Raw genomic sequence first — 27,491 nt, forward strand, 5'->3', positions numbered from 1 at the left:
AGAGGCCGATATTTTAAAAAATTATGGGATGTGTTGAAAAAAAAAAATACATTGAGTGTGGTTACTAGCGACGTAAGAAGATAAGAAATGCAAACCATCACTTTTTTTCTTGCTGCGGACTTCAAAGGGTTCAAAGGGCACAAGCCTTTTTCATGGTTTTGGTTGTGAAGGGAAGTCCGATTCTTCGTTTCTATGAACTGATTTACTGGTTTGTTCACGAAATGATATCAAATATACGCAATTCTATTATCAAAGAACCCAATAATGACATGAAACGTGTATGTTTTACATGTCTCGAGCATATAAAGTGAATAAATTCGTCTTAATCAACACTTTTACTGAACACACACACTCATTCCTCCACAGGTGTGAATACCTCTTTAACTTCGACAACACATTTGAGATCCATGATGACGTTGAGATCCTGAAGCGGATGGGCTTGTCTTTGGGTCTTGAGAATGGCACATGCTCTCCCGAAAACCTCAACATGGCCAAATCTCTAGTGCCCAAGTCTCTGGAGGCGTATGTCACCAGTAAGTATCTCACATCACACTTTCTCTTAAAACGCCTTTTCAAGCATTTTTGCTGAGTGGGTTGACATTGTTTCTCTGTTGCTTGTGTGAATGTGCCTGACAGGATCTCTCCCAAAACATCAACATATCACAGTTTTGGTAGATAATAGCATATAGTTTGAATAGATTAAGTAATCATCTTGGATCTTAAAATAACTCTTCTTGCTTTTATTTCAAAAGCTTTCAAAAAAGACACTTAATCACAGTCATCTTTGTGTAAAGAATTATCCCAATTATCTACAGCTCTCAAGTGTAATAAAGCAGGACTATCAGAAGCGAGCTAATGCAGGACTGTACTGTGGTTTCACCCCTCATCTCACATGCGGACAGGAACAAGACACACAGATCAGAGAGAGACGAGAGTGTGATGTGTTTGGAGCGACATGCCCCATCTGCCACAAAATCTGCAAGTCACACTTTGGCAGGGTACAAAATTAACACTCATCAAACCTCAATTTCTCAGTAATGAACATTTTTAGGCATATAATACTTGCTTAACCCTATAATGCCTGCTGTATCATGTTTGATACGCACATTTCTACGGGCTCTAAATGATCAACTTTGCTGATAAACCTGCTGTACACAAGCCTTTGTCGTCTGATTGATAGTTGATACTTTTTAGTTAGTTGAACAAGTATCACTATAAAAACTAGAGAGCTTTGATCCTAAAATTAAGCATTTTTCAAAGGCTTATTATTAGGAGATACAGAGTGACGACTGATATTTATGCATTGTATGCAAGTATTCTGTTATACTGTCATAAAGATCTCATTGAGCACGTTTACATGCACACTAATATGGCAATAACTCGCATAGATCAGCTTATTGAAATAACCTGTCGTCTGGGTTTACATGCAAACCAATAACCCAACGACACAAGTAAACAGTGTTCACAAGACTATCAATAAATCAGGTTATTTCCTGGCAGTGAGGTTAAAACTTACACTTTTGAGTATCCGAGTATTTAATTTATGTCGGTTGTGATGTGAAATAGAGCATTAAACCTTAAGAAGAGTATTGCAACATGCAAACACACACACACACACACACTCACACACACACACACATATATATATATATATATATATATATTTGCAGCATGTGTGTGTATATGTATGTTTTTTGTCGTATTTTTTGTCAGGCTTTTATATAGTACTACTGTATGTGTATATATATATATATTAGGGGTGTAACGGTACACAAAAATCACGGTTCGGTACGTACCTCGGTTTTAAAGTCACGGTTCGGTACGTTTTCGATACAGCAAAAACAAAGAAATGCCAGAGAAATTTCCTATTTGTTTAAAGAAAAAATATTTTTAAATAAGTGTGTTTTCCTATATCTTGAAACTTTCAGGTTTATAAATGGGGGTCATCTTTGAAGGATGAACAAATAATGTTTTGGTCATCACATTAAAAATAACATTTAAATGTATATTTATTTATATAATATTTGAATTTTGAAGTGATGGAAAAAGATGTGTGAAGTACTTGAAAGCATTTCACCATTCCAGCCAAACTGGTTCCAGTTAGTGTTACTATATTAAATCCATGGTGAATGTTGCTGGTCTGTGGACGTAAAGTACTAGTTCATTCACGGCACAATGTTTCTCCTGGTTTCCATGACAGCGCTGTTTGATCTAATAGAGATCTACGGTTAATAACGGAGAAATGTGAACGCTTCTCACTAGATCTCGCAGCGATGTTATTACCTCAGTGGCGAATTCAAATGTTTTCTTTACCGGATCTCTTAGTGCGGTGTGTTAACAGTGTTGCTTGATCGAGATCGGCTCGCGAGATCGGCTGTTGCTGGTCCGAACTGATAAACGATCCGTGAAGCACATAACGAGGAGCGCAGTTTCGTTCTGCTTTCATTACCCTTGCCATTTGGATGTTGCGCAACGTTGTGTTGGCCGCGTCAGCACGAATTTTGCCGGCAAGAAAAATGGTCCAAGCAATCGTTCGGTTTGTATGCGTACCGAACCGGAAGCCTCAAACCGAAACGGTTCAATACGAATACATGTACCGTTACACCTTTTATATATATATATATATATATATGTATATATTGTCAGGATCAATAAACTTCCATTTCAAAAATAACATTTGGAATTTTTTATTTCATGTCAGGCTTTATAGAATTATAATATAAATATATTTCAGGTAAATCAGAGACAGTCAGAAAAGGTTACCGTCTCAAAAATAGAAAACATAAATCAAACAAAAATATATGAAACAAAATAAGACACTGATATGAGCGGTTTGCTGCAAATGAGAAAAGCAGCTAAAAAAACGGCAAAACAACAAAATTAATTATTAATTAACGAAATTATTCACAATAACATTTCGTGGACAGGTTTCATGTACCATTTTTTTCTCAATTTTAATTGGTACGATGTTGCTGGGGTTTTATTTCTTTCTTTTTAAAGCATCAGTCACCGCTTTATCCTTCAGTCACAGGCTTCCTTCCTGTTCTGTGAAACTGACGTGCCTGTCGAGATGCTGTCTTTAAAGGGCACCTATTATGCCCCTTTTTACAAAATGTAATATTGGTCTCGGATGTCCCCAGAGTCTATTTGTGAGGTTTCAGCTCAAAATACCCCACAGTTAATTTATTAAAACCATTTGAAAATGTCATTTTTGGGGCCTGTTTAAAAATGAGCTGTTTTGGGGAATACGACCTTAAATGCAAATAAGCTGCATATCCCCGCCCTGCCTTTGGATGAGGGCGTCACTTGCAGACCTATGACAGTCGGTAAGCAGAAGGGCTGAGAGAGTGAGAGACCCGCTGTTTTGAATGTCATTCAGCCGTACATGTTTGAATCGGGATATATAAATAGTCTCTGATCAGACCCAGATGACGAAGAGACTTCGGAAGAATAAACACAAATGAGAATGGACCAGGACGTCTCAGTATGGTTATTTGATACATTTATGTACTTATAGAGTTGTAATCGCGTCCCCTTTGAAATTATGGATGTGCAACACACACAGAGACACACACAAACACTAACGTTGGCGCAATTTTTTGAAACTACATACACATTCTGTGATAAAGTTTGCTAAGTACAAGTGAAATTACATTTATGCGAGGGACCTGTTGCGTCATGTTTACTTGTCATACAGGTGCTTCTGTGGCAAATGTGAGAAGATGGCTAACTTACAGAACAACAACATATATGCAGTTTTAATACAATATATTTACAAATATATATATATATTTAGAAACGTGCGGTTACACACTATACAAACAAGGTTTGTTTTCGACGACAACAACTTTAGACGCATTTGTTGTTGAATTGGCTGACATCGACTGAAATCATAACATACACTTACTGTTACTGGAGGTGACGGTGGATCGCAAACAGTAGACGACGATCCACACTTGAGGATTAACTTTGAAGCAAGACCTGCTTTGAATTGACCCTCGTCCACTAAACAGCCAGTCAGAAAATGATTCGCTCAAACTTTTTTACGAAGGAAAGGCGCCACTTAAACTTCCAAAATACAATACATCCACTGTGTTTTCAGTGGCTCTGATGTCGGAAATAAGTGAAAACTACTATGTATGTCATTGAAACAATGGAGGATGGTGTACACATCACCGAGGGCAGGGTCTATGCCACAACCACACTGTCAATCAAACCCCTTGCTCAATTCTACGTCACAAAGAGCTGAATCTTAGAACAGCTCGTTCTGAGACAGTGTACATGATTTATTGAGATTGTAAAAAAACCACTGGGTGGATTTTTATCATTCTAGGGTGGTTTTGCTCACACACTGCCAACACACATTTATGTTCAAACACCATGAAAAAGTGAATTTTCCATAATAGGTGCCCTTCAATATAATAGGGTTCTTGTTTTTGACTAAACAAACACATGGTTCTGTCCCAACAGAAATGGCCAGAAGCTCCAGCAGAACCCCTCTCAGCCTCACGAGGTACAGTACGCTAATTCTCCACACATCCAGGCCACCTTCATCCTTCATTTAAATGACCATGATCTCTGTCCCTCCGCCCACAGCCGCAGCAGCGCCGCCCCTTCACACACCTCAGAGTCCCGTGGACAGACGCCCAGCTCCTTCAACGAGGAAGAGGACGACGAGGACGAAGATGATGACAACCCCTCTTCCCCGGAGTGATGGGCAGAACGCTACACAGGAAATAAGCTGCCACTCCTCTCTATATTACCATAGTTTTAACTTCCCTCACAATCTGTTTCGTCCCCTTCCCAGTTTGGCTACAAAACGCCAGGAGCGTTTGGCTCCAGGGGAAGCGGCTGACTGTTCTTCTGTGGTGCTGTTCAGGCTAGAAAGCCACAGCTCAGGCCATAGAAGGAGCGATTAAGTGAAGTTTAACAGATGCCTCGCTCATCTCGGTGTACTTCCCGTCTCTGCCTCCCATCCGGAGGACTTTCAAATTCTTTCCAAACATGTATTTATTTCGGTCATATTTGAAAATGACAGTATCTGCGTAGTCCAGTGGGCTAGTGCCGCTTTATTTTCTTCTCCGCGGGGATCGGAAAGCAGCTTCCTGATCCGTTCACCGACTGGAAGGACTTTACATTTCTAAGAAAAAAAAGTTGTTCTTTTTTTATAGGTTGATTCAGTGTGATTTTTGTCATGTTGTATAGTTTATTCCTTGTCATTCATCACTATAGTTGAAGGAAATTTAAATATGGATGGTTGTCATCTGCCGTTCTGGGTTCGGATAGCTTGCAGCTCGTTGCCTCAGGCTGTGTGAATGTTGCATGTTGGGAGATTTAGTCTTGTTGCGAGTGATTAAAAACACATTTTTGTTGGATTCCAGAGTGGCCGGTGTAAAGGTTTGTAACTGTATGTACATCTATACATATATAAACATATAATTTTGATTACCTCTGGTGTGGTGTGGTCTAGGAAAGAAACTGAATACGTCACAACCATAATATGGCAATTAAAAATGCAAGTTATTAAACCTTGATATTCAAAAATGTAAATCATTTCAGCAGATATGTCATTTAAATGTGATGGGTTAAAAAAGCTGTAATGACAGTTTAACAGATTTTAAGTACACCTTAAAGACATCTTAAAGGGGCTTTATTTAAGAATGTTCACATATTAATCACTTTTTTTTGTATTGCCAATGTGTGTAATTGAAACTTAAAACTTTTCTAAAAGCAAAAAACGAGATCTTCCTAGACTTACTAGGTTCTCTATGAAAGCCTGGAGATTTTTATGTAAAATATGTTTAATGTATGAAAGCTTATACAATGTTCAGGATAATAATGAAAGAGCTATTCTGTATGCAAAGTGCAATCAAACTATAGTCTGACAGACAGATCTATATAGTCTACGTATGGAAGCTTGTGTCCGCCACTGAATAAAAATAAATAAATAATTGCGACTTTTTATCTCACAATTGCGAGATATGAAGTCAAAATTGTGAGATATAAAGTCAGAGTTGCGTGATATAAAGTCGCAATTCTGAGAAAAAAGACAGAAGTGCGACTTTTTTTCTCACAATTGCGAGTTTACATCTCGCAATTCTGACTTTATAACACATAATTGCGAGTTTGTCAAATTCTGACATCTCTTCTCAGAGATATTGTGAGATATAAACTCGCAATTGCGAGTTATCGGGCAAATTCTATGGGGAAAATACTTTTTTTTTCCTCCTCAGAATAGTTTAAATCTCACAATTCTGACTATATCATGCATTTCTGACTTTATAATACGCAATTGCGACTTTATATCTCGCAATTCTGACTTTATATCTCGTAATTCTGACTTTATAACATGCAATTGCGACTTTATATCTCGTAATTCTGACTTTATATCTTGTAATTGCGACTTTATATCTCGCAATTGTGACTGACTTTATATTTCGCAATTCTGACTTTATAACACGCAATTGCGACTTATATCTCGCAATTCTGACTTTATATCTGGCAATTCTGAGAAATTAATTGAAAATTGCGAGAAGTAAACTCGCAATTGTGAGAAAAAAAGTCTGAATTGTGACATAAAAAGTCGCAATTTCCCTTTGTGACGGAAACAAGCTTCCATATCTTTGTCTCAGATTTAATCAGTGTAATTTTAATAATAACCTCATATGTCGACATGATGCCTGTGAATAGCAGAGGTGCTCCAAACATATCCATATCATATCACTACTATCAGATGCTCTTTAATGCTGTCGTTTTGGTTGTGTGTTTAATTTGTTAGTCAGAGGGAACGTGCAGCACGTATTCATCAAACATTGTTCTCAATGTGGTGGGCAGTGTTGGGATGTTTCAAATGCTTTACTTCTAAGCAAAGAGCGAAAAATAACTTCTTCTTGAATCACATTCAGTCTTTAAGTAACACGTGCACACGCAGGATTCAAGACACCGTCTGCAGTTCACTTAATGGCCACCGGTATCGCTAATAAGCTGACTTCTACAAAAGACCATTTAAACTGTAAATCAGTCCCTCCAGAAAAACACGATTATGCGATCGCTGAATTCAATGCAAAATCAGCCAAAGTCCGCATATTTATGCGGGGGCCGCATTTTTTCAAATACGCCGCACTTTCGCCGCATAAATTGCCGATTTCCGTGCAAAATATGCGGGGTTTGCATAATTTCATAATCCTCGCATTTTCGTTGCAAAAAAAGTCACACATGTATCTTAGCAGAAAGTTGAAAAATGTTGTGTTTGCTTCACACAAGAGCAGCCATTTCCCCCTGTTTCCATGGGAACGTTAGGAAGTGACGCAATTACGCGACGCCAGACAGACACGGAGGCGATTGACATCTCACAAATCGAACTCGTATAACTGTCTGTCACACGTTCTACCGTCACATCGTTACTTAATAAACAACATAAGATATAAGAAGTAGCATCAAACAGAAATTACCCGCACACATGGGGTGTTTGAGGCACACGTATCACTGCAGGGAGCGCGCAGCTCTTAAAGGGGCCACACCTTATTTACACTCGTTACAGTCTGAAATAAAACAAGATGAGAAATTAAATATTCCCAGCACTTTCTATGATGCAGTATGCTTGCTTATCAAAGGAAGTAATAAGAAATGACTCTTACATTAGCCTAGTGAGAACAGGGGGGGGAATCACTTTTTTTCTCTTTTTCATCAAACCGCAATTTTTGCAAGTTCCCTCAATTTGTGCAAATTCCTGCAATTTCATCGCATAAAATTGCATAAATATCCCACATATTCCATCGCATTTTTAAAGAAAACGGGCCACGTAATCAATTTTTGCCCGCAAAAAAAAAACAAAAAAAAAAAAAACTCTGCGGTTTTCTGGAAGGACTGAATACTATTATGGTAAATGTTATATATAAATCGCAAATTTTTTCACACATTTTTGGAAATTACCACCACAAAATCAGTCATTTTGATCGCAAAAATCACAAAAAAAAATCTTGAAATCCTGGAGGGACTGGTAAATGACATCAACATTTTTATGAGTTTGTGGTAAGAGGAAGAGAGGATGATGTAAGATTTGACAAAAATTACAAAGCAGTGATTTTTAACCAGTTGACCAGGACCCAGTAGGGGGCAGGAAGATGGTGGAAAATTATTAAAATAAGACAACAAAAAAAAGCTAAACAATATATCTATACATCAAGATGTAATATGAAATCACTAGGCTACTAGTTGTAATTTATTTGCTTAACAATTGTAATTTTTATAAAAATACAAAAAACGGGGTTCTCCTTATTTTGGTCAGCCAGCATATTTTGTATGAGGTAATTTTAAAAGTGTGATTTCAAGACCTGGAGAGGTCATGGAAACGAATATTCAGATTTATCTAAAATTTTATTAGGTTTATTAGGTAAATTGCTTTTTGTTAGTAAAAAATGGAATTATGGATTTTAATTATATGAGAAATATCTTAAAGAAATAAGAATAAGTTGTTTTTTTTTGTCATCATTTACTCAACCTAGTGTTGTTCCAAACCTGTATTGCATGAAAAACAAAACAATGAGAAAAACGTCATTGTAAAATGTCTTCCAGATGTAAACACGCACATCAAATAGACGTCTCTGTGATGTGCCATCAGGGAACATACTAATGTAGTTTTACTTTTAAATTTTAAATTGAGCTGAAAAACATTAAAATAAACTGGACGACAAAATAGACCTATTTTCATGTTTTAAGAAATTGGTATTTAACGTTACTGACCAACTTACCCCGGCGGAAATGCTCAACACCTTTTTGCCGAGTCAAGATAACGTTACCTACAACAAAAATGGACTCATTCCCAACCTGAGAATTAGTCACAGAGGGGAAAAAAAGTGCAATAACAAGCTCCGGGCTCCCTATAAAGGTTTCAGTGTACGTTTTCTATGCAGCGCAGTGTTTTAACTACGTGGCATTTCGATAAACCAAGTTGTACAAATGATGTTGAACGCGCTGTCATGCGGCTTCTGTAAATGCGGCGCGGCTCCACCGCGCATGCGCGTCACAGCGCAGTTCAAACGCTGCCAGTGAAGAGCTCGAGCGAGCGACGGACGCACTGCAGTCTCGAGCCGCGTGGAAACACCGCACACCTCTTTTATTTCACAACGCGAAGGAGGCAAGCCCGATTCAACGTTTTTTTAGATTTATCATCATCTATCATTCTCAAACTGGTTTATTCATCCTGTCCACAACATGGCCAACAAAGAGGAGAAACCTGACGACAAACAGTCGAGTTGGAAAGATTTCATCTACAACCCAAGGACGGGGGAATTCATCGGGCGCACTGCGAGCAGTTGGGGTAAGTCGTCTTTTTTGTGTGTGTGTTTGTGTGTTCACACAAGTATCATTTGCACGCCTGCACAATTGCACGGATGTTCAGACACCAAAAATATGTTCTACCTTTGGTTGAGGTACGTTAGCTATTATTCCACGCACAATGTGCATTAAACGTCTACATACACTGTTCTTGACTGAATTGCCATTAATGCAAAGCTCAGTGGCATTGATAATGATTCCCAAACGCGTTTGTAACCCAGCGAACTGAGCTGTATGGCTCTGTGCTCTGCCTTACAGTCCGTTACAGTGTGTCAGCATACAGTTCAGCATGCATTAGATTTCCTTGAGATGCATCTATCTCAAACCACATAATCTCACAATTTGAAAGTGTTCATACCATATCCATGAGCCATAACCCGAGATGCATGTGTAAAAGCGCTGGCAATCGACTGCTCTTTATAGAAACCTTAAGTCAGCTAAAACAGATCCTGTTAAAATAGCTATAGAAGGCGTTTAGTAGTAAACGTGGCTTTAAATCCAAGCCTACATATATTATACTGCAGTAAGCAGTACCATACTTACTTAATACTTGCTAAATCAAAACATTGGTTCATTGACGGGATGAATCCGATGAGATCCCGTATCACGGGATGAATCGTCAAACATCGCGGATTTCCGTGATTAATCGGTTTTTAATTTAACAGCATGGCAGATATTCCTCCGCGTTTGTATCCTGCTGTTTCACTTGAGGCTCGAGGTCTATGAATAGCTTTACTGAATGTCATCACTGCGCTCTCTACACTACAGTAGGCCTGCATGTCACATTAGCTGTGAAATCATGCGTTGAGAGAATAATTTGTAGGCTAAAATTAATATGCTACGCGTCTGTTATTCGTACTCGACGAATTGCGGTTCCGAACTCACTGTGCCTCAAGTAAGCTTCTCATAGGGGTTAATTTAACGCCTCTAGTTTTATAGTTTAGCTAAATTTGAGAAATTTCTCTCTCACAAACGCATTAGGAATGGAATACCATCCCACACGAAGAAAAAAAAAGTTCTTTCATATGGAAATGTGTACAAATATTGCGAGTAGTCGCAGCGATATTCGGCGAGTATCAGAGCGCGCATTCTCTTAGAACAGCTGTCAATCATCCACGGCCGTGGTGACGTAGCATCCGCATTCATTCCATATGTAAATTACCTTTGCTGTGGTTCACATCCTTTGCTTGAGAGGAAATTTCCACATCCCTTGACACAATTGGTTCACAGAGGGAGGTTGAGGAGGAGAAGCAGCTTTCTGTTCTCTTATTTGAGAGGATTTAGATATTCAGGTATATCAGGGCTTTGCAGTTTGCATGTATATTCCCCTCAAAGCTGTAAAGTGTCCATTATTATCAGTGGGGGTGGGGAGCAATTTCTTAAATACGCAGTTGCTTAGTAACCAGATTGCATGAAACTATTTCCTTGTAGTTCTGCGGCTCGGTCAGTCGAACAGCCCTGTTGTGTTCGTGATGCTAAACTCTGCAGTACCTCTCTTTCGCTGGGATGGGTGTTTCTTGATGTGATGCATGAGCTCGTGTTCAGCCCCTCCTCCCCGTATTCCTCCCTGCTTTCCTCTCAAGGTCAAACCGGCTCTCTGCAGGCTCCTGAACCAATAGGCCTCTTGGAAAGAAATCAATATAATTCAAATGAAAATGATCTCCAGCCTTGAGGAATATGACGTGGTATGCAGATATGTATTCATGGATCACTGCTGGCAGCTTTAATCGAGCTTGGATTTGCTTTACATAATGATGCCTAGTCATTCTGCTTACCTGGGCTTTTTCGTCTCGGCCTGTGTTCACGGTTTCATGAGAATTGCCTGTGTTAGCATTCGACCGATCAGTTTCTAGAGTGGTTGATGGGTTAATGATAGCTTGTAGTTCACATGTTGGATCAGTGCTATAACTTAGTGCTATAATTGACATGCGATTTGTATGCCTTGCACATTTAATCTAGTTTTTCTCTGAAAATTTGGTTGTGAATTGAGTCAATTGACCCTTCGTAGGGAGTTTGATTGACAGGCAATCTGACCAATTGTAATCTGCCATACATTTTTGACCTAAAAAGCAGACCCAGGAGAGTTAGATTATCGTTGAAGGATTTGATCTGTACTGACGTCTTTCCGCGTTAAAACAACATTCCTTCTGATGTTCATTCATGTTTATTGGATGCTATATGAACAAGAAGGACGCGATAATCAGTTCACGAGTAGCTTTATCAGCAATAGTTATTTGAAAAGTGAACTACTCACCCCCATGTCATCCATAATGTCCATGTCTTTCTTTCTTCAGGCGAAAAGAAATTAAGGTTTTTGAAAACATGGATTCCAGGATTTTTCTCCATATTATGGACTTCAATGGGAACCAAACGGTTCAAGATCTAAAAGACAGTTTCAGTGCAAACTGCAAACTATTCAAAGGGCTTTAAACGATTCCAGACTATGAATAAGGGTCTTATCTAGCGAAACGAATCGCTCATTTAAAAAAAAAAAGTTTAAGTTTTATTAGCTCAAATGCTCGCCTTGCTCTGTTCTGTGATGCGCGTTTATCAAAATGTCGTTTATCAAAATGAACAAATCTTTTCCTGAGTCAACTCCTTCATTTCGTTCGTTGAATGAACCAAATGACACGAAAAACGATTTGTTCATTTTGATAAACTGCTTCGAACAGGAGAGTCACGAACAGAGCATTTATTTTTGAAATGACAGATCGTTTCGCGTGATAAGACATTATTCATCGTCTGGTGTCGTTTAAAGCCCTTTGAAGCTGCACTGAAACTCTCATTTGGATCTTGAAATGTTTGATTCCCAATGAAGTCCATTATATGGAGAAAATCCTGGAATGTTTTCATCAAAAACCTTCAGTTCTTTTCGACTGAAGAAAGAAAGACATGGACATCTTGGATGACATGAGGGTGAGTAAATTATCAGCAAAAGTTTTTTAAAAGTGAACTACTCCTTTAAACCTGTCTTCATTTAGTTGAATGGGGTCTCACACTGCTTGATTACGCCCATCATTTCTCCCCTTGCCTTTAAGGTTTTTGGAAAAGAAAAAAAAATAACTCCCCCATCCAAACTTTGAGGAGACCGGGTATCAGATTTGCACAATCCATACACACAACGCTTTGGCATGTTTCCCTCGCCTGAAAGCTTGCCAGATCTCCCGTGCCTAGTTACGGTTGCTAAACCATGATTGGCCAGTGGCGGTTTTTGGGTGTGGCTTAGCGAAGGGTCAATTAAAAAGTAGCATGAAATAAAAATGTTGAGCAGGGCAAATAGACAATTGAAAGCTGTTAGAACTTTTTTTTTTTTTTTCATATATAGTGTAGTCTATTAATTGAGTCCGTGAGAGAGGGTGCATCCCATAAAAATGCCAAATGAAATGATGATTCTACCATTTGTATTTGTTTTACTTCTCCAACGGCTGGAGCATCTCTGAAGTGTTTGGGTCCCAGAGCGACCCGTCCACAACTAAGTAATTGAAAAAAATGTACACATTAGAGTGACTGCTTTGATTCCTGGGCTGCTTTTACTTTTCCCATGGGATAGGATGGAGTCAGAGAGTGATGGAATGATGGTTGGTGAAGAGATAAAAGGATCAGGATTGAGTTAATGGATGGGTCCGGCTCAGCGAGACATCTGCACCCTGATGCATGTCCGTTTGGATTAGCTCAGATTAACGCTTCCCAATCTTCTGTTGACCTTGCTTGGGTTAGCGATCATGCTAATCTGTCCACAGCTTCTGGGATGTGTGGCGATGCGGTGGGATGAGCCTGGAGTGGGGCTGGTGGGATCTCAGGATACGTTTACCACAGACGGTTTAAACTGATGAAAGGGAACGTTGTTCTCCGTCAGGAGACCAACCATGTGGCAGTGAGGCTTTCAAACGCAACAATGACCTATTTTCTGCATTTCATCAATGAAACGTCCTGGTCTTGTTCGCCCCATTAACATGGCCTTGAGTGTGTGTGTGTTCAAGCATTTTTGGCTTGAGGTTCACAACGTAGTAATTGAGGAACTGCACAACGCAGGTTTTTCATTCACATTTTAAATTGGGGAAATGGTGATTTCATGAGCCCTTCAGGAATTAGGTTAAAGGAATAGTTCGCTAAAAATGAAAAGCGCTCTTGTCATTTCCAATTGCACTTTATGCTCTTATTCTGGCAAATACATTTGATTGAATTAGTTCAGATGTGTGTTTGCTGTGAGGATGCTAAGGCTGATGCTTTTAATGTTTTGAACGTTGAACGTTTGAATCTTTGAATTAAATTGAAAAAAGTAGCACAAATAAATACAATAGAATAAAGACAAAAATTAAGAGACATTTTGGGGTAGTTTTTTGGGTATGTCAGATATACTACAGAAACTGAATAAATTAATCCAATGTAAAATAACACTGGATAGTTTTTTTAGTCCATACAAAGGCTATTAATTCTGATTGCTTACAATTAATACTATATTTTGTTGTTATGACAACAGAATTAATGACTGACACAAATGGCTGCGTTCACTTTAAGAACTAGTGCGCGAATCCAATACTGTTTCGTTAACTTTCTGTCACACGCGTTTAATGCTAATTTAAGACATTACCGACTGTCTTTACGAGGTTACTCACCAAGACCAGAGTTTTGACATAATGTTGCGTGTTTTAACTGTTAAAGCGATATAATCCAGGGATAAAACTTTTGTTTCTGGCGAGCTGTTTGTGAGGCGGATTTAGGCTGTGCACGCAGAGAAAGAAATCTGAGAGTGCGCGAGCACGGGATGGTTTAACATTGCTTGAGCAAATGAATGATAAATGTTAGTTACGATCATAGGTCACGATGCAATGCTGGCCCGATTGTGCAAGTGAATATTCCGTCGTGTCCCGACTCCTAAACGCGTGTGTGTGTATCGACAGCTGCAGCGCTTAGCGCTTGCCTAGTGCAGAGAGACGAGAAGATGCAGCACCGCGTCCGCGAGCCCTTTATATGGAAAAAAATCGATTCGTGGCCGTTGAGAATCGATTTTGAATCGACCACATTTTAAAAAACGATTAATCGAAAAATCGATTTTTTTGCCCAGCCCTAGCCACTATAACCTGTGGTTGTTACACGTTCTGCCCACTAGATGGACATCTAACATTACTACAATAAATATTTAGATTGCTTTCTTATTTACAATACAAAAGCGGAAGAAACGCGTGTCCATCGATATTAACTACCCGTTATACCTCGAAAATACAGCTGTATTCTAATAATAACTTAGCTCACCTTATTAGATAGGCTCCTTGCATGCTGGCTAATAACTTTTTTAAAGCTGGTTCTCCGACATTGACAGCGCTGTGTTGGACTGATTTGTGCAGCGGTGTTCCAAAGGGCAACATGATCAAGACATTTGCGTCAACATACACGGCACTTTCAAGTCAAGTGGCATGTTATCTATACGCATTTTGAGCCATTTCGTGAGATCAGTCTGCAAAGGGAGAGAGAGCGCGCGGGACTGACTTTCGCGCGGCACTCGCAAGGTCTCGTTCTCTCCCTCTCTGCCATGCACGCGCCGCAGTATGTTATTTCTCGCTCTAGATTCCGGGAGATTTTAACTAATTTGCGGGCATCAGGGAGACGCTATCAATATGCGGGAGATTCGCGGATCTTCCCGGATGTCTGTATTGGAAACCCTGATGATAGCCTAACAGCTTGGATAACGTGCACAATTGTGTTGCGATTCAAAAACTTTATTGTTCATTAGACGAAACAAAAGCATTTCATTTTCAAATGCGTGTAAGCCGCGAGAAAGATTGCATATATAGATATATATTTTTTAAATGTATATAAAAGCAATATTCGAATAGTAACTTCAGCATTCGAATAATATTGTTTTTTTTTAAAAATTCGAATTATATTCGGAATTTGTTCCAACAGCCCTAATATTTTTACACTTTCTCTTATTTACTACTACACTGTTTAGAAGTCATTGATTAAAATTGTTCACTTCAAATGTGCAGTAAGACAATTCAATGTCAACTTGACAATTATGTTATAGTGTCTTAATCACTTTCACATTTCAGTTGCTCACACTTAATATTAGGGATGTGAACAAACTCCTAACCTGTAACCTCAAAAGCCGCGTTTCCACCGCAATTACCAGGAACTACAGTATTTGTCCCAGGAACTTTTTTCACAGGAACTTTTCCCCCCATACCGCTTACTGCGTTTACACCGCGGGCTAGTCCGGGCCGGGAAGATGTAGTGACGTTGAACTGCGTGCGACTGTTCCTCGTGCGACTGCGACTGTTCCTTCCTTTTGAGTTTTGTATGGAGGAGATTCAAGCTGTGCTGCTTTTGTGTGAGATTGGTTTACTAACGAGATAATTAACAAAACGGCAGAAAAGAGACAAGCACTCAAAGCATATTCAGAAAGCTCGTAATGCTAGATATTAAAAGTAGACGTTTGTTATCAGCGGACCTATTGACCTGGAGATGGATGGGGACGAGCGCGCGCCATCGGGCAGAAAGAATAGCGTGGTGAGAACCAATCAGCATGTTCAGCACACAAGTCCCACCCTGAAAGTTCCTGAACTCTGAAAAAGTACCACCTCGCCAGCAGGGACTTTCTGGGGGGGGGAAATTTTTACCCGGAACTTCATTTAGACCTTAGTTCCTGTGGTGTAAACACACCGAGTACCACCCCAAAGTTCCTAGTTCCTGGGCAAAGTTGCTGCGGTGGAAACGCGGCTTAAGTTTTACACTTTAGCCTGAATGACCTACCAACCATCCAGAAAAACCTAGCAACACCCTGGCAACCATCGACAACATTAGCAACGTAGTGGTACATTTACTTCAGAAAAATAAACTCCTCTTTCACGCCCAGATTGTTTTATGCCAATACATTTTCAATGCTACTAATGAGAAGAGGGAAAGTCTATCTGATGCCACTACCATGATCACGTGACTGAATTAGCACTAGCCTGAGGGAGTGTAGCTGTCTGTGTTTTGCCCGGAGGAGGGATTCTGGCAGGAAGTCATACTGGGAGTCTCAGCTGTTCTCCAGGGCCTCTTCCTCTCACCATCACTGGGTGATGTGCCACTTTTCTCTTGAGCCAAGCTGGCCATGCTGTGTTTCGCTTACCCCTGTTGATCGCGCTCTGGAGTGAAACGTGCTTCACACCGAAATCCAGTTGACGATGGGTGGTGTGAGAAATTTCTGTGAAATGGTTTTACCACGGTTTATCCTACTTTCTGGTAGACGTATTTCCTATTGAAACAGGAAACTGGGCTGGAATATATCAAAGTGCTGCTTTACTGGATAGACGGTAGCCTTAAATTTACACCTCAGCCATTGCTATTGCTAGTTGGGGGAGCAACATACTTATTCTGCAAGCATTCGATTGGTTGGAAATTTGGATATGCCCAAGTGTGCTGGTTGAGTTATTAATATTTTTTTTTTATCATGTTACGGAAGATAAAGTCAACTTTTTATAAGGAATTTTCTGTTAAAAGATTTTATTTTTTGGACTTTTAGGAGTACACTTGATCCCCAGCGATAGATTTGCTGAAGTTGATGTGTCAAATAGGTTTACAGAACGGATTTCTTTGAACCATTTGAAAAAAAAAAAAAAGTCTGTTTAAAGGGATAGTTCACTTTGAAATTAATTTTTGCTTAATTGTTTTAGCTTACCTCAAAAGCATCCAAGATGTAGGTGTCTGTGTTTCCACAGTATTTTCAGTTTTGATATTTTTAGGTGAAACCGTTCATGTCTGTCATATAATGGAGAACTATCCCTTTAAATTCAATATTCATTTGTCTGCATAAAAACTGTTTTTCCCAAACTCTGGATTCCCACTTTTCCACAGCTTTAAAAGGCTTAGTTCATCCAAAAATATAAATACTGTTATTACTCATCCTCGAAGTTTCAAATCGTAACACCTTCTTTCATTTTCGTAACACAAATTAAGATCTTTTTGATTAAATCCGAGAGCTTTCTGGCTAGGGCCGGGTAAAAATATCGATTCATCAATGCATTGCAATTTTTTGCTTCTCAATTCAATATCGATTCATCAAATCCTATGAATCGATTCAGCCATCCAGGCCAGTGGCGGCGCTGTGGGCTACACTCTAGTGAGAGCGTTCAGCGTTGTACAAGTCGCGCTTTAGCCCTTAGCAAAACAGCGCGATGACGGACAGCAGCTGCACTCCGTTCAAGCCTGATTCAAGCCTGCACCGCCAACATTAAAAGCCGACGTTTGGGCTCATTTTGGATTCCACTGTAAGCCGGAAACTATGGAAGCTTGTTTCCGCCACAGAATGGAAAATAAAAAAGGTAATTGCGACTTTTTATCTCACAATTCTGACTTTTTTTTTTCTCACAATTGGGAGTTTACCTCTCGCAATTCTGACTTTATTTCTCAGAATTGCAAGATATAATGTCAGAATTGCGAGATATAAAGTCACAATTGCGTGATATAAAGTCAGAATTGCGTGATATAAAGTCAGAAATGCGTGATTTAAAGTCTATGAGATTTAAACCTCTGAGAGGGAAAAAGGTTAGTATTTTTTCCCCCTTAGAATTGGCCTGATAACTCGCAATTGCTGTTAAGTGTGATCAGCTGTTAAGTGTTATTGTTTACAAAATTATAATTAGAATATAATATTGCACTTTTTTGAGTATGCACATTTTGTGCTTCTGTTTACATTTCTTTTATAACGTGAATGTATAGGAAGAAAGAAATATACTTTCTACTACTTAGTTACTTGTACTTTAGAGGTGTTGTTAAAGCTCTGTACAGTGCTTGTCACAGTTGTGTTTGAATTCAACACATACAATATTGTACATTTTTATTCTGCTGAATAAACCATGACAGGAAACAAACATGCATCAATTTGTTCTTTAACATTGGTAAAACTGCGCACATTACTTAAAAAATATACTCAGGCACTTAATTACTTGTGTATTTACTTATTATTGAATCGATTTCGAAGCTAATAAGTCAATATTGAATTGAATCGAAATCGAATCGAATCGAAGCCTCAAGAATTGAAATCGAGTCGAATTGTGAAATACCTAACAATACCCAGCCCTATTTCTGGCCCTCCATAGATGGCAATAGTCCATGTGACTACAGTGGTTCAACCTTAAAGTTAAAGATTTAAATCTCTTCTCTTCCACGTCATTCTCCTGATGTTTACACTACGTTAGCAGTGGAGGAGAATGATGTGGAAGAGATTGTTCAATGAAGTCATTATTTTTTGGGGGGGTTTTGCGCACAAGTATTCCCATCACTTCATAACGTTAAGGTTGAACCAATGTCTTTACTACCTTTCTGGGCCTTGAAAGTGGCTGTTGTAATGCTGTCTATGGGGGCGTCAGAAAGCTCTTGGATTTCATTAAAAATATCTCCATTTGTGTTCCGAAGATGAAGGTCTTTTTGGAATGACATGAGGGTGAGTAAATAATGATTATGATAGAAAAATGATAAATGAAAACTGAAAAATGATAGAAGTTACTTTTTTTTTTTTTTTTGGTGAACTATCCCTTTAAGGCTCTGATAAACTTCATGCAAAATCAAAGACTGAACTGGTGTGATGTAATTTCAAACAAAATCAGGTCAAAAATATGTTTGTTATGAGTTTGTTTGGGGAGTTCAAAATAGCTTACCAAAGTGAACTTTCTGAAAATCTTTTCTATAAAGTGCTAGATAAATAAATGTGATGTGACTTCACTGGATTGGTGAATTTTTGAGCTATTGCAATGGTCGGATGCTTGATTCACTGCTGTTTTCTCACCGCTGTCACTTATTTAATTTTTTGCTTTTTATAAGAAAAGCCACAGTGTTGGTTTGGGTGGTGTCAGGATGTTATTTTAACAGTATAACGCTCCTCGGGTATTTCTGAATTCGTTTTACCCCCATGCGAAAAAAAAGTACTTCTCTGTAAGTATTTTAGGGCTTTTACACTCCCAGTTCAAGAACCTAAACCTACAAGAAACTGCTAAAATGGGAGTTTCATGACACTTGTAACAGTGACAAAATTATGCAAGTTAATATTTTAATCAATTGAGAGCTCAATTGTATTCAATGCTACAGTAACATAACACTTTTTAATCTTCATATTTCTAATTCATTTCCTATTGTTTAGGAGTTTAAATGAAATCTGTGGTAATCCTTCATGATACAATCCTAGAGCTCATCTAGGCTCTTCTGTCCCGCAATGTTTTTAAATCCAGGTTGTCTTTACAGTCCTTACAGTGCAGATTAAAGTGTCCATTGGCCCGTGCCATAGTTAATGGTGTAAAATGCAGCTCAAGCATGTCCACTTACAGAAAAACAGACGCTTTTGGGTGGTGCTCACTTTGTGAGCCACAGTCTCAGTACGGTACCCTAAATTACCCCCATGACACCACCCGTCTGCACCCTGGTGTGACGGCACACACCCTCACCCCCCCGGCCGGCTGCAAAGAAGTATTTTTATCCCAGCATTCCTCGGCACAGGAGGAGGACGAGTATCTGGTTCTTCAGAGGCTTGGGTTTCTCAACAGCTATGAGACGCCACTGATAAACACTTGTCTTGTGGTGGGCTTTTATTGTCTCCTGTCTTTCGTTGTGGATCTAACTGTGACTCATTCATTCATTCTGGGCATCTCTTCTCTCCATATCTCATTCTCTTTCTTATAATTCCTGTGACGACCATGCAGATACAAACGCTGATTTGCTAGAACATTAAAAGCCCTGACAGGTGAATAAAATTGATTATATTGTTACAATGGCTCCTGTCAAGGGGTGGGATATTTGAAGCAGCAAGTGAAGAGTCAGTCTTGAATTTGATGTGTCAGAAACAGGAAAAATGGGCAAGCGAGTAGATCTGAGTGACTTTGAAATGGGCCAAATAGTGATGGCTAGACGAATGGGTCAGAGCCTCTCCGAAGCAACAGGTCTTTTAGGGGGTTCCCGGTCTGTAGTGGTTGGTCCCTAAAGTGGTGCAAGGAAGAACAATCTCCGTCAGGGTCATGAGCGCCCAAGGCTCATTGATGCACGTGGGAAGCGAAACCGTTAAACCGTCATGGTCCAATAAAATTGCTGGGAAAACTTAATGCTGCCCATGAAGGAAATGTGTCAGAACACACAGTGCATCTCAATCTGTCTGTGTAGCTGGAAACTGGACAGACTGTCCATGATGTCCACTGTCTACAATTGACTGGCTAAGCCACTCCACTCACTCGGACAAACAGTCAACATTCGGGGACAGGCGCTATGGCAGATGTCACAGTAAAATACATTTTACATGAGGCAATTGGTGATTTTTGGAGACAGAAAGATTATATATCATCTTGAAGTCACATAAAGGGCCTTAACTAAGCATTGGAGGGTTATATTAATAATTTTATTGTTGAGCTGGTCTGAAAAGCTTCAGCTCCAGGCAAAAATGTACAGGTCACAGTGTAAACGTGATGAGTTAAACCGCATATCGTTGCCATCACCGTTTGGTGCTACAGTATTCATGAATCATTCAGCACAACATTGTTAACATTTGTTATCTCGGTTATTTACAGATACGTAAGCTAAGTGTCACGATGTACAACGCACCTAGAAGTTAATGTTTTCTAATGTTAGGCTAACGTTACGTTAAAGATATTAAAGATAACGTTCAAATACGTTGTTGACTTAACTTAGAACAGATGTAGACACCCTTGTTTAATATCCACATTTAGTTGGTGTTGTGGTCTATCGCATTACTTAATCCAGAGCAGACAATCATCTCAGTGTAGATGTGGCTTGGGAAAGGGTAAAAATATACGCACCGTCGGCCAGCCTCTCGGGAACCTAGTGTCGGAGTTGCTTGAACCCCATGTACACCTCTTGACCATTTTAAACTTAAAATGACAAGAAAAAAACAAATGAAAACTGACTAACTGAATGGATTTCAACGGACGTGGTAACCGAGAATGGCGCACTGTGATTGGTGCATCACGTTTGAGCTATAGGTCATTTGGGTCATTTTTAAAATTTCAGTACCGACTTGGTACAAAATGACAACTGTTGTACAATTTAAATAATATTGTTGAAATGTAATGTAATTTTTAAACTCCATTCAGTCAAAATTCAAACATCGGTTTCGTCAAATACTTTTCTATTTTGTTAGTGGTGAACGTTTCCTGCCCACAGACACTCTAGTAGTGGATCTGTTGTGTTGAAGGCATGTCAGCCATTGTGCCAGTATTGACTCTAAGAGGCATTAGCAAGAGCATAGACCAAGATGCAGTGATATAGATGGAGGCGTGAGAGTGAAATGGAGATGTGATGATGTGCTGAGAGGCTTCCTGACAGCAATGACTGGCTACTGATCTCAGTCGTCCTGCTCTCCGGTATTGATATCCCTTCTGACTAAGGAGACGTCATCTCTCTCTCTCTCTCTTTGTGTTATTGCTCCTCTCTCCTCCTCCGCCTTCCCACATCAGCTTCCCGGTCAAAGTTCAGAAGCATTCAGCATCCCAGCCGTATGTTGGGGTAATATCTGCCAAATGGAAATCTAATGAGAGCCAAGACCGATTAATATTCCATTCCTGAAACTAGCTGACATATTGTAGCGGTGTGCAGGTGTTTTATGAGGGGGAACTCTTTTTAGGTGACGAATACAAGTAATAAAGTATTTTCATTGGCACCCTTTCCAGAATAAACAGGCTCTTTGAATTACATTTCTGTCTTCATTTATCTTGAAATCTTTAATGGAGCTTAAAAGGATTTTGAAAAGTCTCTCAATCAATGATCTTTTATGATACTTGAACCGTTCTTTTTCATCAGTTTTTTTTATATTTTATTTTTCAGGGTAAAATTAAATTTTTGTCATTTATTCACAAGCCTAGGGGAGTAATGCCACATGAAATTTTACATCTAACCTTTCCATATCAAAAAATGGTCGGATGATCTTATGTTAAGTGATTTATTGACATTTTTTTCCTCTGTGTTTCTGCATAATGGTTTGATTTAGAAGAGAAGTTTGTCAAATATGAATTAAGCTTTTTATCACATTTTTTTTTTTTTTAAATAATTGAATTCTTTTTGTGAAACTTTATATGAAACCAATTTCCTTACTAGTCAAAAAACAAACAAATCATAGTTTTAAGAATTAGAAACATGTTTATAAGATTGTGTTTTTAAATGATATTTTTCTCGCATTATTATAAAAATGCATTATTGCAGGCGACTAAATGAGCGTCATTTCATCAACCCTGATATAGAATTTTCAATTCTTTGGATAAATGTAATTATGGTTGTTCATTTGCATTTGTAGCAAATGCGTGCCAGTACACACTTTAAGACTGATTCAACAGGGGAATATTATGACAGGCAGCAGAATGTGTGTGTGTGTGCGCGCATCTCCTTAGGCCAGTGCTGTGCCATCACTAAACTATCCTCCCCCAGATGCTATTTATAGTAAGAGTCTACCTCAGAGACATCTGCAAAGAAGAAATGCATCTATAATTAAACTGATCTTCTCTCTCACGCTCTTACACACACTGTCCTTCACTTCACTTCCCCTCCTTTATCCTTTTATCTCGCTATTTTTATTGCTTTTACTTTTCTTCAAATAGTAATTATGTTCCCTTACCTCAGACCCGTGTTATTCTCTGTCCAGATTCCATAGTGTGTCCATGTTTGGATGGGACACTACTGTGGGATTCTGGGCACTTCACATGGGTTTCCTTGAAGCACCTTTGACTACGTTTAAAATGCAACAATAATATATAAATATGGTATTTAAACAGCACTATTGTTTTTATTGAATTTGAACTGCCATTGATACTGTAGCATCCTATGATCACCACTGTACTCTTTTGGTAAGGGTTGCGTTAAGTTTGCCGCAGGGTTATTAAAGTTTGCTCAAATAAACGTTAATTTAAATATTGCATTTGAAATATTAATGTTGTTAAATTAAAATATTAAAATGATTCAATTAGATTTTGCTAGTTCCCAAAGAAACATTTCTAATTTTCTAGTTTAACTACTTGATGTTCTAAAATAACTGAAATATAAATGAATAAAAACTGTAGACATATTTAAATAATTCATTAAAAAGTTATGTATTATTTTAAATGAATATTTTCCAGTAATACTAAAATAACTCTGGTCTATCCTGCATTTTTGTTTAATCTGTTTTATCTTTTTCTTCCATTTTCAACTCTTTCTGTTGTGTAATTTTAAATGCATGTCCACGTTGAATCTGAAAATCAAAGAACACGCATCATTCACAAAGTTCCACTTATACTCTTTCATGTACATTTTATTATAGATTTTTGCTAATTTAATAACGCTTTCAGCAACCGATACTGTTGTTGTTTACTTCTAAATAAATTTAAACCCGTTTAAACCCATTTATACACGATTTTCTGTGAAAATCAGCCCAGAAAACAGTCATGAGATTCTGTCTGGGCCTGTCTATAGACCATATGTAGCCCCGCCCCTTTGCAGCGCTGCGATCGTTGTCTTTTGTCTTCTGGTCTGTAATTTCATAGCGATCTTGCCTATTTATGAATGAACGGCTCGTTTTAAAATCTTCCTGATCTACTGACGTTTGTTAAGACGATTGTTTTAAACATTACAACCCTCATGATAACTTTCGTTAACTTCACATTATGTAAGTCCACTTCAAAGCGAATTACACCTGGACAGCAATGCCATAGAGATATACAGAGAGACCGCAAAACCGGAAGTTCAAAGACAATATTCTAAAGATGGTGGAGCCCTTGTTTTTCTGGTGCATAAGGTCTATATAGACCCCTTTTCAGTTGGTAAACATGACGTTTTTTTGTGGGCAGAGCTTAGGTGGAGGCAGAACGATCCCTCTGGCCGCTTCACTAACGCTAGTTAGCAATTATTGTTAGCTTGTTTTTTAACAACGACTGGAGAATATCCGATTTTATCTTAATGTGTAAGTTCACTCCGTGTCCAGGACCGCAATTGTTATTTCCAAAAGTTATTTTTAACGGACGGAACCAGATTGGCCGACCTTTAGCCTAAACGCTCACTCAATGCATGGACGATCTGACAGGATTAACGTACGTTACCTCGGTTGAGTGACTTCTACACCTACCTTATAGAGAAACAGATCGTAAAGAGAATCTGAGGGCATATAAATCTTTAGATTCCTATAGACCACATTCAGAGCAGCGCCATGACAGGTATGAAAGTGAGGCTGTGAGGGATAGACTTACCGTGTTTCCAATGGCATCCGCTGTAAAAAGCTGAATAAAGCGGCTAGATTACTTACAGTTTTCCACAGCTTACATTGTCGGGAGTTTTTTGTAAACTGACATTTCTTTGAAAGATATTTTTCCAGTGTTTCATGAGCAGAACAATCCGAAAACACATTAAATAACAGTACAGCCCATTGAAGAGATGCAAGTCTATCCCTCACAGCCTCGCTTTCATTCTCATTAAAAATCAAAGATGGCGCTGCCGTGAATAAGGCGTATATAGTCCTGTACAAGACTTGTGTTTATGATCCGCAGTTCTGCCGAGCCAGAGCCGAGACGATGACAATGTATAGAGTGACATTACGGTGCGATTTTAAAGATGTGTATATTTTTTAGAAATAAAAATTCCAGATACATTCATATTTCATAAATTCTTGCACTTAACAACACAACAAGATGACATTTAATCACAGTAACAATAATTTAAGCTCCCTATTATGTAGCCGAATCTGTGCTGGTTTGTATTGGCCGCCTCCAGTTTTCTCTTTGTTTTTCCTCCAGCTAGCACCGTGACGTAACTGTGACGTCGGCGCAAAAGGGGTCTATACTTTATACGATTTTAAAGAAAAAAACTAGCTTTACCATCGAGGTGAACGTGTTGATTTCTCTTGAGTGTTTAATGCTTGTCTCAGTCTCTGCGCTGTAGACTGTGTCCCTCAGGCTGTAGTTTCGTCATTACTGTTGTTACATGTTGTTCTCTGAATGTGCGAGAGATGGAGTCATCGTGTTCCTACAGTTGTTGTGCTTAATTGGTCACAGATGGATTGCTGGCCAAAAAGTGTTACTTTTTTTGTTTTAGTTTCAATATCTGGGCAAATTTCACCCCAAAAATTAAAAAAATAAAAATATAAATTTTCCTGTGATATTACATGGAAGAGTCATGGGAGCAAATGTTGATAGTGATATAAAAGCATTAATAAATCACGTATATGATTTATTCATTCTCTAATATCACTCCCAAGTTTTCGGTAGCCTATTTTAATGCAAAATAAAATAAGTAATTTTAAGTATATTTACTTGTTGTAGTTCTTTCAAATTGTATTGCTTCTACTTGTTTCCGCACATCATGATTCTCACATCTCATTAAAGGGTTAGTTCACCCAAAAATGAAAATTAAGTCATTATTTACTCACCCCCATGCTGTACCAACCCCGTAAGACCTTCGTTCGTCTTCGGAACACAAATGAAGATATTTTTGATTAAATTTGAGAGCTGTATAACTACCACATTGGCTCCTAAAGGACTGCCTCTTGATGGCCCAGAAAGTCAATGAAGAAAATGTTTAAATATCCCAAGTGACTACCGTGGCTCAACTATATGTTTATCAAGCGACGCGAATACTTTTTGTGCGAAAAAACAAACAAAAATAACGAGTCACTTGGGATATTTAAACATTTTCTTCATTGACTTTCTGGGCCGTCAAGAGGCAGTCCTTTAGGAGCCAATGTGGTAGTTATACAGCTCTCAAATTTAATCAAAAATATCTTCATTTGTGTTCCGAAGACGAACGAAGGTCTTACGGGGTTGGAACAGCATGGGGGTGAGTAATTAATGACTTAATTTTCATTTTTGGGTGAACTAACCCTTTAAACCAATTATACAGACTTTTTGCATTAAAGTAATTTGTATAATTGAGAATTTCACAAGAGATCACGATTATCCCATGATTTTAATAGACAACTAATAAAAATATGCAATTTACTAGGTTCAAAAGGACAAACTGTTAATTGCTGCAGTCTGTCTAAAAATATTGGCTCAATTTGATTGAATTATTAAAAACAATGGTTTGAATTAAAAACTGGTCTAAATGAATCTTTCAGTGATTTATCCTGCAGCTCTAGCTTGAATTTTTATATATCCTAAAACCGCCTTGTTTTAAATTGCAAACAAATCATGATTGATTTAATATTTATGTATACATATTTAGCAAATATGCCCAGCCTAAAGCCACACGTCCGGTCCACTCATCCACTCCTGTCTATTCTTTTGAGGAAAGTTACAATGGCCGAATCCATAATTGTGCTTAAATTTATGTATTCTTCCCTTTGATTTGAGGTGAAATGTGACCAGACCATTTCTTGGTGCCAATCACCCTGTACACGATTCTCCCAGATTAACCACCGTTCATTATTTCTCCAACGAGCACATACTGTATGTTTGGGCTTTTTCTAAAGCATCCAGTCGTCGCATTCCTCATTTTACAGTTGCCCCTCCCCCCATCCTCCCTCTTTTCTGACATTAGTTACAATGCATGGGAGTGCAAACTGCAAGAACAAGTTTAATCCACACTGTTGTGCTACTGGTTCCAGACCCCCAAGCCATCATGCGAGTGTGTGAACGTCTGAACTTCTCAAACACACACCTTTTCCCTGCTTATTCCTCAGCTCCGGTTGGACGCTGGAGTGACGCCCTGCTCCGTTTATGATTCAGAAGGCTTGTGAATCCGCTCTTTTTACGAGGTTCATCACACGCTCATCAATAAAATGTGATGCTTTCCAGATGACGCACTCTTGTTGTGTTTGTGCTAACCACCGGTTGCTCCAAGTGGGCTTGTTCTGTGACGTTACATGGAAAGAGTCATGGGAACAAATTCCCAATACTTTATAGGTTTGGGAAAGAAATTGTGAGCATTCTGCCGTGTTTGAACCTGTGTGTCTTCTCTCGGCAGGTCTTATATTACTCTTTTATCTGGTCTTCTATGGCTTCCTGGCTGGGATGTTTAGTCTCACCATGTGGGTGATGCTACAGACGCTGGAGGAACACACTCCCAGATACAGGGACCGAGTGGCCAATCCAGGTAACAATCCCACAACATTAAGGTTTGTTAAGCCCCTTTGGGAAAATATGTATTATGCAAAGCGGTACCAATCAATAGATGTTGTAAACTTTTAACCGATTCTCATTTTTATGAACCGATATTGATTC

The 27,491-nt window shown here is 38.8% G+C and overlaps 2 protein-coding genes across 5 annotated transcripts in view; both read left to right on the forward strand.

Moving 5' to 3' along the window:
* Window positions 1–5,448, forward strand: part of tfdp2 (transcription factor Dp-2) — a 70,189-nt gene extending 64,741 nt beyond the window's left edge. For all 4 annotated transcript variants that reach the window (XM_039660146.2, XM_089120972.1, XM_039660145.2 and 1 more), the window contains 3 exons: window positions 367–533; window positions 4,471–4,513; window positions 4,597–5,448. In XM_039660146.2, the coding sequence (XP_039516080.1) occupies window positions 367–533; window positions 4,471–4,513; window positions 4,597–4,714 (328 nt within the window). In that variant the 3' untranslated portion in view covers window positions 4,715–5,448. The remainder of the gene's footprint in view (window positions 1–366; window positions 534–4,470; window positions 4,514–4,596) is intronic.
* A 3,321-nt stretch (window positions 5,449–8,769) lies between these two features.
* atp1b3b (ATPase Na+/K+ transporting subunit beta 3b) overlaps window positions 8,770–27,491 on the forward strand; it is a 34,899-nt gene continuing 16,177 nt past the window's right edge. The window contains exons 1-2 of the mRNA XM_039660134.2: window positions 8,770–9,319; window positions 27,235–27,363. Coding sequence (XP_039516068.1) covers window positions 9,214–9,319; window positions 27,235–27,363 — 235 coding nt within the window. The 5' untranslated portion in view covers window positions 8,770–9,213. The remainder of the gene's footprint in view (window positions 9,320–27,234; window positions 27,364–27,491) is intronic.

This window comes from Pimephales promelas, chromosome 16, assembly GCF_988280905.1.
Source record: "Pimephales promelas chromosome 16, fPimPro1.hap1.1, whole genome shotgun sequence".
Classification (NCBI taxonomy): Eukaryota; Metazoa; Chordata; class Actinopteri; order Cypriniformes; family Leuciscidae; genus Pimephales; species Pimephales promelas.